The 20,636-nt window shown below is 32.6% G+C and overlaps 1 protein-coding gene across 6 annotated transcripts in view; it reads right to left on the bottom strand.

Annotated features, from left to right (window-relative positions):
* Positions 1–20,636, bottom strand: part of LOC130899487 (protein slit) — a 531,917-nt gene that overhangs the window by 29,466 nt on the left and 481,815 nt on the right. For 3 of the 6 annotated variants that reach the window (XM_057809455.1, XM_057809457.1, XM_057809456.1), the window contains exons 3-5: positions 1,477–1,548; positions 1,222–1,293; positions 1,082–1,153 (exon numbers count right to left, since the gene is read on the bottom strand). In XM_057809455.1, the coding sequence (XP_057665438.1) occupies positions 1,082–1,153; positions 1,222–1,293; positions 1,477–1,548 (216 nt within the window). The remainder of the gene's footprint in view (positions 1–1,081; positions 1,154–1,221; positions 1,294–1,476; positions 1,549–20,636) is intronic. The other 3 variants (XM_057809459.1, XM_057809460.1, XM_057809458.1) reach the window with 2 other exon arrangements.

Genomic DNA, 20,636 nt, shown 5'->3' with positions numbered 1-20,636 from the left:
ATTTGGCACCCAGTGACTACTAGCTATTCGCTGATCTCAAAAAATGCTCGTCGGTTAGAAATTCAGCTCAAATGAAGAAGCAATTGCTGTAACTGAAGCCTATTTTGAGGCAAAAGACAAATCACTCTACCAGCGCGGCACCGATAAGTTAGAGAAGCGTTGGAATGGTAGTATTGCTCATGAAGAAGATTAAATTCATGAATAAAATCGATTTTTGGCAAAGAAAATGTGTTTTTCTTCGTTATTCACACGACTTATTGAGTGATTGTTGATTTAGAAATGATTTACATCCATATATTAGCGAAAACTTTTTTTATTAAATAATATTTTCTACTAAATTGATATTTTTCTGTTTTTTTTTTTTTAAATACGAGAGCTATTTGGAAAGTAAGGGACGTTTATGTAAGTCGCAGTTAGTTGATTATCTCAGTCGGCTTCTAGGTATCACAACAGGAAACATTTCCATCCTACTGGTCCGTTTGTACCGTTTTTTTTATGTGAAATATATGAAAATTTACCAAACGATTGTGTAGAGTAGCAGACAAGAACGTAGTAAATAAAAATTCCGTTTGAAAATGATGCATTCACTTCATAAATGATCAAAACGTACGCCTTAGTATTATAACTGACGAATTGGTGGCTATAATTGATAATAATCGCCGATTCACAATATCGGATATCAAATTGTTTGGTAACTGTAAATTTTTGTCGTTTTCCCAGATGATGTACGTCATAATTTTTTTCTTTTAGTTACAAAACTTTCTAAACAGCCCTAGTATTCAATACGTATAAAATTGAAGCTTGGAGCATGATGAATGATAGAAAAGAACCTTTACACCATACAGTGACACAGAATAGTACAACACTCTTACTTGGGTAATGATTCGAAAGAATGAAATAATTAGATATGAAATTTATGTTTTAAAATTTGGTGGACGCTATATTACATCCACCAAAATTTAAAAACAACAAATTTTTGTTGTGAATTATCACGTAAACAATTCAGTTTCAATACTTGAAGGAGATAGTGTATATCAAGTGTTGTACTATGCATTGTGACATCAACAGAGACATTACTTACAAACGAAATAAATTAGGCACGTTAGAAAATAAATTTTCTGGAATGTGTCGTATACTGTTGCCATTTAGTCGTCTAGAAAAGAAAAAAAACAGTGGGGAAAATAATGGTTGCGAAATCGTCTCTTCAACTCTTTTACTTACAGTCTCTCTAAATTTACTAGATCTTGAAATGCGTCTTTCTGTATTGTTCCTATTAAGTTATCGGATAACTGCCTGTGAAAGAATGTTTTACTTTAACAAGATAGAAAATAAAAGTCTTAGAAACATCTACTCGATTTTATTTATCCCAGAAAGTTTCTCCAATTATTACGATTAAAAACAATGATTTTTTTTTTTCTAAATAACTCATTTTTATTTTGAATAATTATTTTATTCTATAAAATTCTAGGTACTTACAAAATCTTCAGTTTTCCTAAATCTTGAAAGTCAGACTCGTACAAAATCGTGATGTTATTTCCTTGCAGATCCCTGAAAAAAAAAACAATCTATTTGTATTCTATTTATACCAACATCCGTAAGAGAAGAAGTCAGATGTCAAAATATTTTATTACTCAACATATTCTCGAGCCTGCGACGTCTCTAGACCTTACAAAAAAAATGTTTCTTCTTGATCTGCAAACCAGACCTCCACAGCTTTCATTAACTCCTCGTTGGAAGACAATTTACGACCTCTTAAATTTTTTAAGTTAAGGAAAGAGATGATAGTCGGACGGAGCCAAATCTGGTGAATAAGGAGGATGTTCTAGTAATTCAAACCCAAAATCACGAATTTTTTGGATGGCAACATGAGATTTGTGTGCAGGGGCGTTGTCCTGCAAAAATAAAATACCTTTGGATAGCTTTTCCAGCAGATTTTTGGACACGAAACTTCTTAGGTCTTGGAGAACCAGAGTGTCGCCATTCCATCGATTGTTGCTTTGTTTCTGGATCGTAGAAATGTACCCAAGTCTCATCCATACTAATATTTTATTTATGCATGGAACTGGCATAAGTAACTAGGCTAACTAGATATCAATACATCCTAGTAAGGAAAATCGATTGGAAATTGAATAATACCAATTTAAATTATAAGTTGAAGCACATTTAGACCAGAACGGCTAGGCAAAAACCAATAATAAAGAATTCTCGATGGATATGAATCGACGAAAAAGTTAAACATGAAGCGATGTTTCTTGGTTGAATGACCATCAGTCCAAGTTAAGATTTCAGACAAACTATAGGCAATTGAATAGGACTCTGTACCTGCAGCTGTAAGACAATGTAAGGTCTTGGCGAATGGTAAAATCAATACAGCAATGGCACTTGGAAAGGCAGACGACAGCTTCACGGAGGGTAATTAGGACAGAGTATCAAAAAATAACTTCCCTGGGAGCGGTATTACGGCTTCAAAAAACAAGATGAAGAGATAAAAGCTACGAGACAAACTACAGCAATGTTTAAGAACGTTTGCAGCAGGGAAAAAATAAATATGAATCAATCTCAAGCTTATCAAGTTATACGGGTGAGCCATTGACTGGAAACAGGAGGATTCACTCTATACAGTAAACTCCTCTGGAATAACCACGAAGTCCTGATGGTGTGCAGAAGCTCCGCAGGAAAGAAATGGGGTTGTAGCTTAAAGATCCTGCTGGGGATGTACACAATTATAGTGTCACTGAGACAGTTGAACGCCTGATTTTAAGGCTTGTATTTCTTAAGAGAGAAAAGAGTTATGAAGGTAGTGAGGTGGATACATTATTGACGAAAAGGGGTAATTTTATTTCTTGAAAAACTTATTGGTTCAGTTTCGTAATACCAAATAAGTAACTAAAATTGAATATCAAACAATTGAAAATCGAAAGTAAAAGTCTAATAAAGATTCCAATCTCCCTTTTCTAATTACTAAACTAAACTCGAGCAAAAAAAAATAGGCAGTAAAGTCAACATTAATATAAAAGTCGAAAGGAAGCAAAAAGGGTCTACGGTTGTAGCAGCAGTAGCGTTTAATTCAATTTAATTTCATCAAATTTGTTTAATTGAACGAAATGGCTTTTAAATACGTTTTCAATTGGGTTTTTTAATTGTTGGTTAGCTTTGTGGTAATAACCATCGTGGATGGAATAACAAATTTTCTGCTTCCCATTTACGCTTTCACTTTCACAATATCGCTTTCCCTTCGTTTGCTTTTCTATTAGACTAGATTCGTTTATGGTCGAAAGCGTACATTTCGCATTTTCTATACTGTAAGAACTCATTATATTTTGAGTCACAAAAAAGTTTTAATATATCTTCGTTCAATTTGGTAAATCTGGGTAAATCGATAATAGATGAAAAACGCACAATTAAATAGATTGTGGAGAAAACACATGATTAGATCGATATTGCAATGATGTTTATAGATTTCCAACAAGCGTTTGACTCAAGATGATAAGGGCATTAATAAAAACCAAGGGATAGGAATAAAATTGATAATACTGACTAGCGGAACGGAAATATTTCTAATTAATAAGAGAGTGAGACAGTGTGACTCATTATCTGCAGCACTATTAGCCGCGGTGTCTCGGAGGTAAATCCTCGGTCAGTCAGTATGGGGGATTATGCTCAGTACGTTTGCCTCGCACACTCAAGACGGTTGCACTTCGTCTCACTTGTTCATGACGTGTTAACGTAATGGATAAAGAACAGTATCTCAAAAGAATACAAGAAAGAGAAAGGTGGTGGTGGTGCCGATAGCTTTCGGAACGTGCGGCCTCATGAGGATCGTGATCAAAACTTGCTTGGCTTTTCCTTTAAGACGAGGTCGAGTCCGAGGCCGAAACATAAAGGATACGTTGAAGATACTGAAAACCGTGAAAGAAGAAATGGGGTTAAAAATAAAATTGAATCATAAGGTATGGTAAGCAGTCAAAAAGGGATAGGTCATATATACAGGGTGTTAAAACTATCTGTATATCTGTATATGGCAAAATACTTCTAGTAAAATTTCTACGTTCAAGTTTTCGGATACGATCTTTTTAACTAAATTATTTTCAAAGATGGCCGACTTCCGGTTTTATCGGAAGTCGACTGTAACTTTGTTATTTTAGATAGAACACCCTATATATTAATACATTTTTGAAATCTACGTAAGATTTTAGTATACTTTTGTCTGAAAACTTTTTTCGAAAAATGTATACTTTTTGAGTTATTAATTTTTTTGTAAAAAAATTGACCATTATAAATTATTTTTTTACGAGGATACCCTTAAAGATATTAAAATGGTTTCTGTTCGGTTGCTTTTAGTAAGGTCAGACGTATTTGAATCTATGTTGAAATTTTTTTCTTTTTATACAGGGTGAGTATAAAAAGTGTTGAAAGTTTAACTTCATAAATATCAAATTTCTTCATTTTTTAAATAGAACCACCCGGTTTTTTCTATTTTAATGCATTCAGGGGTGAAAAATAAGGCAAATTCATATATACTTTCCTATACCTAAACCTAACCGTTATCCAGGTATTAAATGTTTTATGTAAATTTTTAGAGATGCTGGTGTAGTCTAAATTTTATTTTGACCCGTTGATACAAGCACTAAGAAATAAAAAACTATTTTTCTTTAGCTTGTCAATGTCTGTAAAAAAAAATCAAATCAAATCGTATTCACTAATCCTATTCCAAATTTTAGTCGTTTCCGAGATATTTGAGATTTTTAATTATTGTTGTATTTTTTAACAAGTTAAAATTTTTTATGTATACTTTTAGAAGGCTTTGTAATATATTGACACTTATTTAACTGTCACTTGTCAATTGTCGATACTTTCGAAAATCGTTAAAAACGGCTCGTTCTCAATTTAATATCGAATAAATAAAATTTAGACCACACCTGCGTCTCTATAAAAATTAATAGAGAAAATTTAATATATGGATAACGGTAGGGTTTAACTATAGAAAAGTATACTTAAATTTGTCTTATGTTTTACCTCTGGATGCATTAGAATAGAAAAAACTGGGTGGTTCTATTTAAAAAATTTGATATTTATGAAGTTGAACTTTGAACAATTTTTATACACACCTTGTATGAAATAAAAAATTTTTCAACATAGATTCAAACATGTCTGACTTTGTTCAAAGCAACCGAACAGAAACCATTTTCATATCTTTAAGGGTATCCTCGTAAAAAAATAATTTATAAGGGTCTGCAAAGGTCAAATTCTTTACAAAAAAATTAATAACTCAAAAAGTATACATTTTTCGAAAAAAGTTTTTAGACAAAAGTTCACTGAAATCTCACGTAAATTTCAAAAATGTATTAATATATAGGGTGTTCTATTTATAATAACAAAGTCACAGCCATCTTTGAAAATATATTAGTTGAAAAGATCGTATCCGAAAACGTAGAATTTTTCATGATTTTACTATAAATATTTTGCTATATACAGAAAGTTTTAAATCGTCGTGGGACACCCTGTATAGACGAATAATATCGTTCAAATAAGATGTTGTAAAGTGAAATTTTGAATGAAAATACCAAAATGATAATTTACAAAACAACGATTTTAAAGTATGGCGGCAGAAACAATGACAAAAATAGAAGTTGATATGAAAATAGCACAGAAGGAAAGATAATTAGAAGTATATTAGATTGATTAAAATGAATACAGCCAACGTATGAATAATGAAACAAATAACACTTTGAGATCCAAGGAGTAGAAGAAGTTGAGGCTCAAATTAAAGTGGTTGAAAGAATTAATGGAAGACACGGAAAACAATTAACGTTAGAAAAATGAACTCAAAAAGATCTACAGATGTACAAACATTTCACTGTTGAGATATCGTCTTCAACAAGAGATCTCAGTTTCTAGATGAAACGGATACATTAGCTTAAGTTCTAAAAAGTACTTTAATAAGTATTTTTATTATGAAATTGTTTTACCCCGTTTAGATATTCTAATAATCCGGAAATATGAAAACAATCCATTTCTGGGTGAAACCACTCATCCATCCAATATATCCAGCTGTAACTTTTCCCGCACTTATTCAATCTCTTGAGAAAAATGTAAATTGTGGAAGTGCTCTTGAATACGAAAATACTTTTAAAAAAAATCAGCCCGACCAGACCGCTCTCGATTTCGTACACGATAAAAATCCTTTTAGGGAACTAATCCTTTGTAAAAATTAAGTTGTCGTTCTTCTGCGTTCACTTTCGTGCGAAATAATCATTTGTGTTACTTTTAATGTTGATGTAAATCCGAGTCAAAAGTTCTTTACCACACGCGACACGTAAAATCGTTGATTATTTATTTTTTGGAGGTTTCTGACCGATAATTGATGGTTTACGTTAAAGAAGTTAAAATTCATTTTCACTGTATGTTAATATGTAATTAAGTGAGTTTTGAACGAGAAACTAATTTTATTTTTCTATTAATTTAGATTTTATTGCTTTGGTTATAATATATGATGACAAAACTGACAATAATTGAAAATATTAAATAGGAAAAATGGAATTCAAACTTTATTGTAATTTAATGTTAAGTATTAAAAGCAAAACCAGTTCAAAAATTTATTGTAGAGAAAGTTATACTCAAAATAAGCGAAAATGGTTAAATGTAGTTCTTAACCAAAAAATTGGTTAAACCATAAGCAATTTTAAATGATAATTGATGAATTGTAGCCTTTTAAGTCCATGTCATCAACGAATTAATAAATCAAGCAAACAAACATTCAGGTGCTTAAAAACTAGCCGGTTTTTAGTTATTTATATATATTTATATTTATATAATAATAATTATTTTTCTTATTCAAAATCAGAACGCAAAGAAATTTGTTTTAGCGACCTTGAAAATTAGTTAAATCAAAACGGGTGCAATAGATTACGTATTCTTGATTGATCTGGAATTTGTCGTAAAAATTCATTTTGAAAAGTTGTACCTAATGGAAATTCTTCAGGAACCATGCGAAGCAAAATGAATAACAATGTTTCATCCCCTAGCGCCAATTTTAGAACAGGGTGATACATAAGACTATTGGAATGCAAACAGAAATTACGTTTAATTAACAGGAATGTAACTAAGACTACTCTTTAGTAAGCTATAGGGTGATTAATTTAGACAATTCAATATTTTTTTTAATAGAACATTTATTTCTGGAAATAATTATTGGGTATGAACTAGTTTTTAGCAAGAGCAAACGTGAATATGGAAATACACCATACCAATAACATCAAATCATCTACGAATTGTTTGTTACTCATCAATTTACAATTAAATTAATTTATCGAGATTACAAGTCACCACAAAGGTGTAGCATTGAGTATTTTTATCGCTATAGAGAGAGTATTTTATAATGTTCCATTTGACTCTACACGGGAAACTGACATATGATTCGAAACAGAGAAATTTCGTTCAGATTTCAAACCACTGAATTTTGCAGCTCCCATCATGTAGTCGATCGTTAGTGACATTTTGCTAGTTTGGGTGTACGCCATACGACGATGACGCTGCAATTCTGGTCCAAAACCTCAGCCTTAAAACAATGAAAAATAAGACACAAAAGCTCTAAATTTTTATTAGAGCTTTCTCGATCTTCATAACAAAATTAATTTTCTCTAGTGAAGTGCGCTATGTCGATGTCATAATAAAAAAGAAGCTCAATTGAAGAAACCACGTTTATAAGCAGTTGGAAAAAGCAACCACCACTTATTTGGTGATGAATAGTTGTGATTTCATAGATCTATTCGTATGATGGACGGGTGCCATCCTCAAGATTAGGCGCCTGAATTCATATGTTGATAATCTAGTGTAATTAGGCTACAATCTCAAGGAGTAATGAAGATTTGTTTTGAGGTGGGTTGACCTTCATAATTCCGTAATTACAGAAGGGCCAGTTTTGTATACAGATGGTTCAAAGACACTAGGAGTTGGAGTAACTTTTTATAGCGCAGTGTGAAAACGGAGGAAACTTGAACCATGGATCTCTCGACAGTAATGGTTTACAAAACCTGAAACTTGTTACTGTTTGATAGGTCTATACGACTATTTTAGTTACACAAATCACTTATATCAGACCGTCTTAAAAAAGATAACGAATATCAAAGTCATTAAATAAGTCTATACTAAAATACCCAGGAACTGGAAAAGTAATACCATTATATATTAAGTACTTTGTAATTTTTGACTTTGTTTACATAGTACAGACATCTCAGTATTTAGAAAATAGATTAAAAAGTCATCAATGCGATTAAAAGAATGAAACATATTCAATTATAAAAATTCTTGAAATGGAATCAGGTACAAGAGAAAGACCTTATTTAATGAGGTTATTTAAAGGCTACTACATATTTGAAACAGGTTTTTATTTTGATATTCATGTCGATCTATTAATTAATATAATCGCACATATTATTAATGTCATTTTTTCAAAAGACTGAAGTAGTTCGAAACATCAATATTTTTAAATTTCTAAAGACGATTTAGTTACAAAAATTATGGTTTTATAGACAACTACGGAGGACGTTGAATATTTGACTAACTTTATACTTTTGTAGTTTCTCTATGAAATTTATGTTGGAGTGGAACAAATCAAAATGTCAGTTTAATTAATAACCATTATTTTGTCTAGCTAACTAATCGATGTTGTATCTAAAAGTTATGCAATAAGCTCACGAAATACACAAAATACAGCAACTGTCACGATACGATCGGTTTGGTATTATTTTTATTGTTCCTGCCAGCATCAGGCAAAAAAATCATATTTCGTTAAAGTGAAATCCTGCAAAAATAAAACAACAGCGATTTTCGAGAGCTGGTTGTATTTGTCGCCTATCGACCTGTAAAAAACGTATTTTTACATTTGGAGCGTGAATAATTCGTTTCAGTTTTTTTTGAATGGTTGGACATGATAATAGCACGGGAAGTAATTTATCTCTAATAATCCGCATTTCGCTACAAAATCTTTAAAACCAGGATTTTGAGGAGAATTCAATTAATACACAAAAAAATGTTTTGTAGGAACCTTATATGAACAAATAGCCGATTATTACTAATAATAACAACAGTTGACTTAGTTTTCAGTAATTTTCCAATAGATAATAGAGTGGTTAGTTACTACTACCCTAATACAGCGGTACCTCACTCAACGAACTTAATTCGTTTCAGGAGCAAGCACACATTTTTTTAATTTTAAGACACACTAAGTAGAATCTACCGAATCTTGTAAATCTTCATCCTTTTTCTGCTTTTTGGCCGATGGTTTCATGAAAAACCTGTCCAAAGTCGTTTGTTTTTCTCTTTTCTCCAACATCTGCCGGAAATAACGGACAAGAGTATCGGAGTAAAGATCGTTGATCCTGTTTGCTTCAGCTGGATCCGGATAGTGGGCATTGGTAAACTCCTGAACTGCTTTCCATTTGACCAGGATGTTCTTGATGCGAGCAGTTGGGATTGGTTGATTGTTTGATTGTTGCTCCTCGTTATCAGATGACGCTTCCCTTTCAGCATTGTCCTGTTGCTGGACCAGAAGTATTTGGGCTCTTCAGTTGTCAGCTCTTCTTCGTGTTCCTCAATAAGCTCCTCTACATCCTCTTCCTCTACCTCTAATTCCAACCTTTGAGCCACTGTGATGATGTCCTTCACCACTTCTGTGTCATCAACTACTGCTTCTTCCTGGGTTCATGAAGGCACAGGCATCTTCCAAGCAGAAATTAGGGTCCTTTGTGACACTTTTTCCCAGGTCTTCTGTATAAGTTGTATTGCCATAATGACATTAAATTTCTCCTTCTAAAACTTTCGGACAGTCATATTGTTCCCATCAAACTCGCATTCTTCAAACACCTTATTAAAGAGGGCTCTAGTGTAGAGTTTTTTAAAGTTTGCAATAACTTGCTGATCCATTGGCTGAAGAATGGATGTGGTGATAAAAGGATAATTTTCATGCAATATTTTCTCTAGGTCTTTTGGATGAGAAGGGGCATTGTTAAGTATCAGAAGGGCTTTGAGCGGCAGTTCCTTTTCTAGCAAGAATTTTTTCATAGTAGGAGCAAAGGTTTCCAGAATCCATTCGTTGAAGATAACTTGGCTCACCCAGGCTTTTTGATTGGAATTTCAATGGTCGGGCAGTTTGAACTAAATAACGTTATTTTTCTTGAAAATTATTGGATTTTCAGAGTGATGAACCAATAGAGGTTTGATCTTGAGGTCTCCGCTGGCATTAAACGAAAACATAAGAGTAAGTCTGTCCTTCATGTCTTTGTGTCCTGACAATTTCTTCTCCTCTTTTGTAATGAAGGTTCTGCTCGGCATTCTTTTCCAGAAAAGATCCGTTTCATCGGCATTGAACACTTGTTGTGGTCAATATCCTTTATCCTTAATACATTTTTGAAAGTTAATAGAGAACTTTCCTGCTTCTTTTTTGTCAGCACTGCCATCCTCACCAAGCATAGTAACGCTATGGATTCCACACCTTTTCTTAAATCTAAAAAACCACCCCCTGCTGGCTTTGAATTCTTCTTCATTATCTTGATTGCTGCTATTTCCAAGGACGTTTTTCTTTAGATCGTCATAAATTATCTTGGCTTTGTGACAGATAATATCTTGAGCTATTACGTCACCTTTCACCTGCCTGTCCTTAATCCGAATCGCTAATAGCCTCTCCATTTCCTCGTGGATTGAAGACCTATGTTTTTGATGAAATAGTTTTTATATTCCTTTGGCTACTCCGGCTGATTTGATTGCAACCTTATTTGTCAAAATGGTGAAAATGGTGGTCTAGCTGAGGCCAAACTCTTTGGCGAGGTCACACACAATTTAATCAATAAGAAATGAGTTTTAAATTCTTTATAAAAATATTGCTGCATCCCTATTGATAATATCTTTAACAATTTCTTCGTGATTGACAGCCTAGTATTTACAATATTTACGCTCTTCAGTCACTATTAGCTTAAAAGCTCCTAATTTGACACACCCCTAATTCAACAAATGAAAAATCTTACGAGATACGACATGAAAGGGAAAGGATTTAAAAAATTCACTACCCTTTCGATTGTGACCCTTTAGTCCGGTTTGCTCCAGAGCTGTAGATTAATCACTGACCATTCATGTCCGATGAAATTATAAAAGAGAATAATTGGCTTAACAAAACGGTAACCGATGTTTGGTCAGTAGCATATCTAAAAGTTTTCTCCGCCAGAAAAGAAAATATCAAAGATAGAATAAACATGAATAAACTATGTTTCAAATTGCTGCTATTTTTAGTATTTATATAAATAAATAATTTTTGTTAATCACATTGAGGGATTCATGGTTTTAATTTTCCCAATATGGATCTACTATAATAACTCTTCACCTTTAATTCCAACAACAACCAAGAATGCGGGTAGAGGTTTCATTCCTCATGTAGCAGAATCTGAATGTTGCATATTCTGCTACAACAAACGTCCTCAGGAATGCCTCGACAAGACTTTCAATATTCGTACTTGAGTTGATACCTTAAACAGAGCGAGGAGTTTCAACCTCTGTAGATTTGTCCAGTGGTTTCACAGATATTATCTATTAACAAAGAGGGATCCAGATCTTATTAGACTGTATCAGAAATATTTTGGTTGAAGTTTCAGACTACAGAAAGATCTGTAGGAAATGGGGAGTTTGTTTTTGCTAATACTGGCCCTAAAACAAGTGCTTATCAATATTCCGTGCAGCTGTAGATAAGATGAGGTTTATCATCATGATTCTGATCAAAATATGACGCTAAGAAATAGTTTTTAAATCATTGATACATAAAAATAAACTGTATATTCATATTTGTTTTTTCAACTATTTTCTTCTCAGATTTTTGATATGTTTCCATTGATAAACTGTGTTGGTTTTAGGTCTTTTTTGAATGGAAATTGGTTTTTGAAATAGTTAAAATCATCAAAATATGATTTGACATTGACATTTTGGATAATTATATTAACCAATACATCGTCTAAGGCGTGAATATCAGAACAAACATTTGTTTTAGCCAAAATAAATGATTGTTTTTTTGTAGTAACAGTCATCTATCAAATTATTTATATCTGCCTTAAAATGTATTGAATGGAATTAAAAATTTTATTCAAATTGTTTATCAATGACATATGTTTCGTTTTTATATATGTGAACCATTTCTAAACATTCTCAGTTTTGTATTAGATTCGGTCAAGAATTTTTGTATTTTTAGACATTATGATCTTTCAATCTATTCTCCAAAAGCTGGGATGTCTGCCTTATGTAAACAACGTCATGATTATTTCAATGTATTTGATATTATAGTATTTTTTTGTGACACAGGATGACACGAGTTGAAATTTAAATATCTTGAGAACCAAGTTGGTTTTCTATACCACTATGTATTTATGTTATTTTAGTTGTATGCTTTTATTTGTACGTATTTATATATATTTTTTCTGTCGGAGCATGTGGACTGATGATGTGCGCCCCTGATTTGCGCGAAGGGCTAGCAGACGAATTGTTTGCAAAAACTTCAAAGGACTAACTGACCATCCGGCGTTAAACGCAATGGGAATTCTCATTTTTATGCAAACATTGTCTATTTCTGCTTTGTGAGTTTTAATTTTTAGTTGTCGGATGCAAATACTGCTGGACCCAAAACCGCTTCGACGTGACGATGGGGGTTTGTTGATGCAGGCGAGATTGATAAAAAAATGCAAAATCGCATTAAAATAAAAATACATACGGTAAAAGTGATAATAGGGATGTTTCTATTGTCTGTTTTTGACATATGTACATTTAATTTGAGGTTATTAATAAAACTAGGAAAAAAATCATGTTGTTCATTAAATTTGGATAGTTTTAAGTGAGTAACTTTCTCAATAAAAACTTTTTTAGGCTTTTAAGTGAGGCAAATGTCGTTCGTTTTTAAAAAAGACAATCTCCAAAGACAGATGATGATTGTTTTTGATAAAGACATTATCAAAATACAAATGACAGTTTGATTTTTAAAAAGACATACTTTAAACACAATTATGTTTTTTTTTTTGGAAAAGAAAATGACGATTTGTTTTTAGAAAGTCAGTTTTTAATGCAAATACAGGTTTATTTTTGACAAAGCCAGTTTCTGAAGGTAAATGATGGTTTTAAAAAAGATAGTTCCAATGGAAAGTTTCTAAAGATGTTTATTTTTTAAGAAAGGCAATTTCCAAAGACACTTTTCGCTTTGTTTAAAAAAAACAGTTTCTGAAGACTACTGATTGGTTTTTTTTTGAAAAATAAAATTTCTAAATACAGTTTCTAAAGAAAATGATGCCTTAGTTCTGAAAAAGTTCTAGTTCTAAGGCAAATGATAGTGAATTCTTGACAAAATTAGTTACTGAAGAAAAGGACGTGTTTTTAAAAAAAATAACTTCCGAAGACAAATGATTGATTTCTAAAAAAGAAGTTTCTGAAGACAATTGCTCAAGATTCCGAAGACAAATTACTGTTTGATTTTGAAAAAAAGAAACAATTTCTGAAGACTAATGACTTTTGTTTTTTGAAAACGACAATTTTTAAATACAGATCCTAAAAAACATCATGTTTTATTTCTGAAAATCACAGTTTCTAAAGAAAATGACGATTTGTTTTTAGAATGTTAGTTTCTCATGCAAATACAGGTTTATTTTTGACAAAGCCAGTTTCTAAAGGTAAATGATTGTTTTAAAAAGATAGTTCCTATGGAAAGTTTCTAAAGAAGTTTATTTTTTAAGAAAGGCAATTTCCAAATACAATTTTCGATTTGTTTAAAAAAAAACAGGTTCTTAAGACTATTGATTGTTGTTTTTGGAAAAAGAAAATTTCTAAATACAGTTTCTAAAGAAAATGATGCCTTAGTTCTGAGGCAAATGATAGATAATTCTTGACAAAGTTAGTTACTGAAGACACTGACGTTTTTTTTTTTAAAAATAGCTTCCGAAGACAATTGATTTCTAAAAAAGAAGTTTCTGAAGACAATTGCTAAAGATTTTGAAAAAAAGAAACAACTTCTGAAGACTAATGACTTTTGTTTTTTAAAAAAGACAGTTCCTAGAAAACATGATTTATTTTTAAAAATCACAGTTTCTAATGACAAATAACGATTTTTTTGGAAAGACAGTTTATGGAAACAAATGATAATATTTTTGTGTAAAAATCTGAATGCAATTTGTTTTCGAAGATGACAGTTTTTGATAACAAATTTTGGATTGTTTTTGGAAAATACAGTTTCTGAAGACATTTGTTTTATAAAGATCTTGGGCGATAATTAACTGTTGTTTTTGGGGAGACAGTTTTTGCAGAAAAACGACTGTTTATTTTCGTTTCAAGACAAATGATGGCTTGTTTTTTAAAAAGACAGTTTCTAAAAATAGCTTTTAAAGACAAGAAAGTTTCTATGAACATATAATAACAACGTGTTGGATTCTTGAGTACTTAGCATTGATTTAAACGGCGACAACTATAGGAAATCTTTTGAACATTCTCAAAAATAACTTAATTTAGAACCTTCCGAGTTATAACAATAATGATATGTATCTAGATTAAGATAGAATACACCACAATCGACAAACCTTTGATAATTGATATTTAAATATAAATAATATCTACATATCAACCAATTTCTCAACATCGAGTAATCATCAGACGCCCTACGAATTTTATTGTTTCGTTTCACGGACTTTGCAGTCAGACAATACACAAGCAATTTCATAAATCACCATCAAAATGGATTTGATTGGGGGTTATAATTCAATCGAGGCAACTCCCTTTCGCGTCTCCCTTTTCTCTCACTCCTGCATTCATTGCACAATCTACAGTTATTCTAGACGGATTTCGAATGTTAATCGACTTAAATGTTGTATCGACTGCGGCATCGAATCGAATTATGTGGGTAATAATAAATTAGTTCAACAATTTTTTACTTTAAAGAAGAAACATGTTGATGTTAATGTTTTTCAATTAGAAAATGACTATTATTATATGCCTTGATAGGAGTTTTTTGTATAACAAACTGGTTAGTTAGAAAGTATAGATAGATCATCGAAATTGATGCATATTATTATGAGCCGATTTTGAAATTAAAACCACAGCACTGCTCCAATCTTTTAAGCGTCATTTCTTTTTGTATAATCTCGAGCAGATCAGAACCGTTTATTCGTAATAATCTCTTGTTACTTTGTTTTTTTTATTCACTCTAGTTATAAGCAGTTAGATAATTAAGAGGTAGCAGACTGAATACACTGTTTACATAACCACTACACCAACACTCACACGCGCGTTTCGATAACCAAGTTATCGTCTTCAGAGATTGAAGGTAAACTGACTGTCTGTTCTGTCTCTGAAGTAGATAATGTGGTTGTCGAAACGTGCGTCGGACAGTGTAATTGTGAGTGTTGGTGTAGTGGTTGTGTATTCAGTATGAATATCACCAACGGTTCCAGAAATTCTTACAACTCAACTTAGTAAAGAGTTAACATATTAATCAGAAATTGGATTCCTCGAACTTATTATTTATACAAAAGAAAGATAACTTGGAATCCTCAAGAAGAGACAATTTGAAAGTCATAAATTTGATATTTATTAAGTTGAACTTTGAGCACTTTTTGTACACACCCTGTATAAAATAACAATTTTTGCAACATATATTCAAATACGTCTGACTTTGCTAAAAGTAACCGAATAAAAACCATTTTCATATCTTTAAGGGTATCCTCGTAAAAAAATAATTTATAAGGGTCTGCAAGAGTCAAATTATTTACAAAAAAATTAATAACTCAAAAAGTATGCATTTCTCGAAAAATGTTTTTAGACAAAAGTATACTAAAATTTCACGTAAATTTCAAAAATGTATTAATATACAGGGTGTTCTACCGGAAGTCGACTATCTTTGAAAATATTTTAGTTATAATTTTAGTATTTTGCCATATACAGATAGTTCTAACTCATCATGGGACACCCTGTATATGGGCGTAGTCGCTATAATATTAAACAAAAACAGAGGAACAATCGGGCATATGTTCTAGGACTGCACATCATGTTTATAGATTTTAAGGAAGCCTATAAATCGAAACACAATGTATAATGTGTTGAAGTATCTGAGAATCTCAAAGAAATGTACATTGAATGTGCATCTTATCCTTTTACAAAATCTATTTATTGGACCTTAATAAACATCTATTAAATTGCCTTTTATTAATATTTCACTGATAAATCCTTGGATTCTCATTGTTTCATCAAAATATAATAACCCGACCACATTCGGTATCAGCTTGATATGAAAATTCCATCCACCCTAGCACCACAATCATCCACCATCTGTTTCTTTTAATATTTGAACCATATTAAATCTATACGACAGCTAATAACCCACAACCCTATCCCCAACAATTTCGTTGGTGATTTGCATACAGAGAACGCAGAAAGCATATCGTACAGACCACGCGGTATCGTACCGAAATTTCTCTTTCCACTCTTACGGTTGATTGACTGATAGAGACGATGATATTTATGTTTAATTCATGTCCGGAATGAATATGAATGAGAAAAGGCGTTCAACAATGCCTCCGACGTTGAATTTTGACGTAGCGACGCGAATTCTGGGCCCGGTTGCGACATGTTGCGCTCACGTCGGCGACGACTAAACGTCGAAAATCGAACTTTCACAGCAATAACGAAAAAAAAATTTCATCATAGATTCTGGAGCTCAACGAGGTCCAAACATTGACCTCCCACTAATCATCATTCCAGTCAACTTCTTATGAAAAGCGTTGATACAATTGATATATATTCTACAGGTCTTATAAACAAGTTCGTGCAAGATGAGAAATTCCTCAAGGTAATAAGCATTGACAACATAATGAAGTATAAAAGTCCAGAGGTATTATCCAAAATAAAAAAAAACCAAATAACATTTGCTATTTTTGTAAATTTACAGAATCTTTCTTCACAAACTGAAGAAATTTGCCATAATTTTTCATAATTACAGTAATTTGAAAACGGAAAGCTGTGGAAAGTTACGATTTTAGTCCACTGGACCCCTAGGTGCAAACAAATCCTAATCGGCTTGGATTCAGTTGCCAAATATTATTAAGAAATGAGAAAAGCAGTAATCAGAATGCCACTATTGAGAAAAATCACTTGTTTTATCCTTTTTCATAATCAATTTCCATCGTTGTGTATTTTGCATGTGCCTGAAAATATTTCTAATCTTTGATAAACAAGAAAATTGAAATAAAAACCTTTGAATAGAATACAGAGTAGTGCTGGTACTCTCAATCGAAAGAGCGCTTCACAACATTTTATCCCGCTTGTTTTGGTTACTACAAAGTAGTCTACGTAGTTACAAAATTCGTTATCATCTCCATGCCAACGATTACTGCATAGAAGCAATTTCGGGAAAGCTGGAGATGTGTCGTAGAAGAAACCTGGATTCAGAAGAACGGAAACATCGATTTGGTAGATTTTCTGGATGCTCAGCTCTAAAATATGTTACTGCTCTTTGATCTATACAAATCAGTTGCAGCTAAAGAATTTAAATTACAAGATTCTGTTGTTTAAGAATCTTCATTTGAAGCGCTTAACGACGTTTTTAGTTTCTTATGATGAGGATGATCCATATTCTGATATGTGACTCAAGATGCAGTACCTGGTGACATTGAAAGATTCGGAATTCAGAGATATTTTCACATGTTCGTATTGAAGAAGTAGTTGAGTCGTTTGAAACCCTTGTATATTGACTTCAAAGTAATTTACCCCGCAATATATAGATACTATATAAAATGAGGGCTGTCCGGAAGGAAATCTAACCGATGAATAAAACTCACTTTTTTTCAAAGCGTTTTTAGATCTCTATTTAAAGCTACATTTTCATTCAATGATCGTCGGTGTCATTTCCATTCGCGAACCATCATATTCGGTGAATAATGGTGTCGGAATTCCGTTACATATGTTGAAAACTCTTTCAACCACGGCCAACCCCGTTATTTACGCTCTCTCGAAGGTGTCAATAGAGATGGATTACCTTTTTCGACGGGTGGTTCGTATCTACCAAAAAAGAATACGATGGAAAGCAGAAATCAGGATAAAAGACAACCACACACACACACATATATCAGAATCTAAATTCACTTGATGCGTTTTTTTATAGTTTGAGTTTTTAGAAACCTTTGAGATTCAAAGATGTAACAGAAATGGAAGTGATAATAATTGAGTTGATAATCAAATTTACACATTTGAGCACAAAAGAGACAGTCACTGGCAAAAAACCTGAAGACGCAACTATATTTTTCTTAGAAAAATCTTAAGCTAATGGCATTAGCTATAAATATACAATATTGCAATATTTCTTGCACTCACAGTCCAACAATATGTTATAATCAGTAACTACCCTTTTTATGCTTGTTTATAATAGTGCTAATTAAGGGTAAATGACTCTTATAAAAGGTTATCTATCTCACCCACTATTATCAGTTAGCCATTCTAATGCGACAAAGGCACAGTCAGCGAGAAGTGGCCAGTGCGCTGAGCATGAGTCAGTTACTCGGAAACTGATAACTTTCTTCGAAGATTCAGGAAAAAAATACACCTACGAGATAAATGACCGATCATTGTCAGCACATCGCTTCACTGGTGTTCCAAGTCTAACAAGAGCTCAAAGAAACGCGACGAAGAACTGTGAGTAATTGGCAGTCAGACGAATACTCAAAGCAGCTAACTTGAGCCAAAAAGGCCAGCTACTGGTCCCAAACTAAGTCCAACCCATCTACGATTTGCCTCAGAATACATTAATTGGACTGAAGAGCAATGGGGCTCTGTTCTCTTCTTAGGCGTAAGCAGAGTGTGCCTTCATGGTAAAGATAGAAGAGGACGAGTCTACAGAAGACCTGGAAAAAGATTTGCGTCGTGTTGCATAAAAAAGACGTGGCTTTTCAATGAAAGCGATTGGAGAGCAAAAACAAAGTTGGTTTTTATTGAAATTGGCGGCGGAGCAGGAGGACTAATGGCGAACCGATACATAGAAGAAATTATAAGAGATCGCGTCGTTCCCTGTGTATGTAGGGCAATGCCCGTCCACATACTGCAGGTTCTGTACGGCAGTATTCACAGGATATCAGCATTGCCGCTATGGATGGGCGAGCAGGTAGCCTGGACTTACATCCTATCGAGCATTCATGGGATGAACTTAAGAGAAAGGTTCGGGATAGAAATCCTGCATCAGTCACGAAATCGGACCATGAAAAATCGATTTGAAGTCACAGGGGAGAGAAGGATGTCCTGACTGACTGACTGATTCATTCACTCATCAACGCCCAGCCAAGGCTATTAAAGATAGAGATATGAAATTTTGAGGTTATGTTTGTATCAGTGTGTAGAGATGCGCCAAGAAAGGATTTTAAAGGGGTAAAACGGGGTATGTTTGCAAATTCGATTTTTTCGTTTTTCTCGGCCGCTAATTGAGATATCGACTTCGTTTTTGCACTAAAACATTCTCCGTACAAATACCTAAAAACAAATTTCTGCGATTTTCAAAATTCGACTTGGAAAGGGTTCAAAGAGTTGAATAAAAATTTTTATTACGGAACCATATATTTACCAATTCTTCATGACGAAATGAGATATCAAAGCGATTCTTTTTTAGAAACGGGTCCCGTGTGAATATCTAAAAACTAATTTTTTCGTTTTTGGAAATTTCTTTTTCATTTCTTTAAAAAGGGTTAAATTAATTTGATGGAGAAGTTTCGATTTATAGATTCTGTGTTACAAGTTGATAATGCTGTGCAATACCCATCAGAGTTCCTAAAGACGCTCAATCCTCCAGATTTTCCCATTATTCTAAAGGTTGGAACACCCTATTAGAGTCTGTTTTGCTATGACAATCAATAAATCGTAAGGTCAATCTTTGAAAGTGGCAGGATTCGATTTGAGAGAGAACTGTTTCTCCCATGGTCAATTTTTAGTTCACAATTAATGTGGTTTACAGAGAAGTATTGATATAAATTATATATGATACAATATTTTGTTTTGCGTTTTTGTAATCATTGTTACTTTAATAATAAATCATTTATTTAATATCTTTATGTTAAGGAAATGTATGTATGTATTTGTTATATTATTTATCGTATAAATAATAAATGTGTGCAATTTTTAAATGATAATGTGTCTTTTCTTTATAACACTTCCAGCTTGAATTACTGTATAGTTATTATATATTTCAAAAGTTAATAATCAGATTTTGTTTCTGTGTAGTGCGAATAAAATAATTGAAAATGAAAATCAAGTATATAAGTCAATATAGACATTGCTACAATTCACGTGTATGGCCAGCTATTCTATAAAATGATAGAATCAGAAAATGCAGTGAATTTCCCCATCTTGTACGTGTCGTTTTCTGTTAGTGTGAATTCGCTGGCGATTCTTGTGCTCGGTTGCATTTGAAACGCCGATAAAATGGATTTTTTTATAAATTGATTATTTGAAATTCCGTATTTCTCGAAATTCAGAACAAATATTTGATATTGTGGCAAAGGAAATATAAGTACAATATTTGGATAACTACAAAGTATACAATATTAAATTCTGTTATGTAAATTCAAACTGTTATAATGAAAATTATACTA

The sequence above is a fragment of the Diorhabda carinulata genome, chromosome 11, assembly GCF_026250575.1.
Source record: "Diorhabda carinulata isolate Delta chromosome 11, icDioCari1.1, whole genome shotgun sequence".
Taxonomy (NCBI): Eukaryota; Metazoa; Arthropoda; class Insecta; order Coleoptera; family Chrysomelidae; genus Diorhabda; species Diorhabda carinulata.
This window is presented reverse-complemented; position numbering and strand designations above follow the sequence as displayed.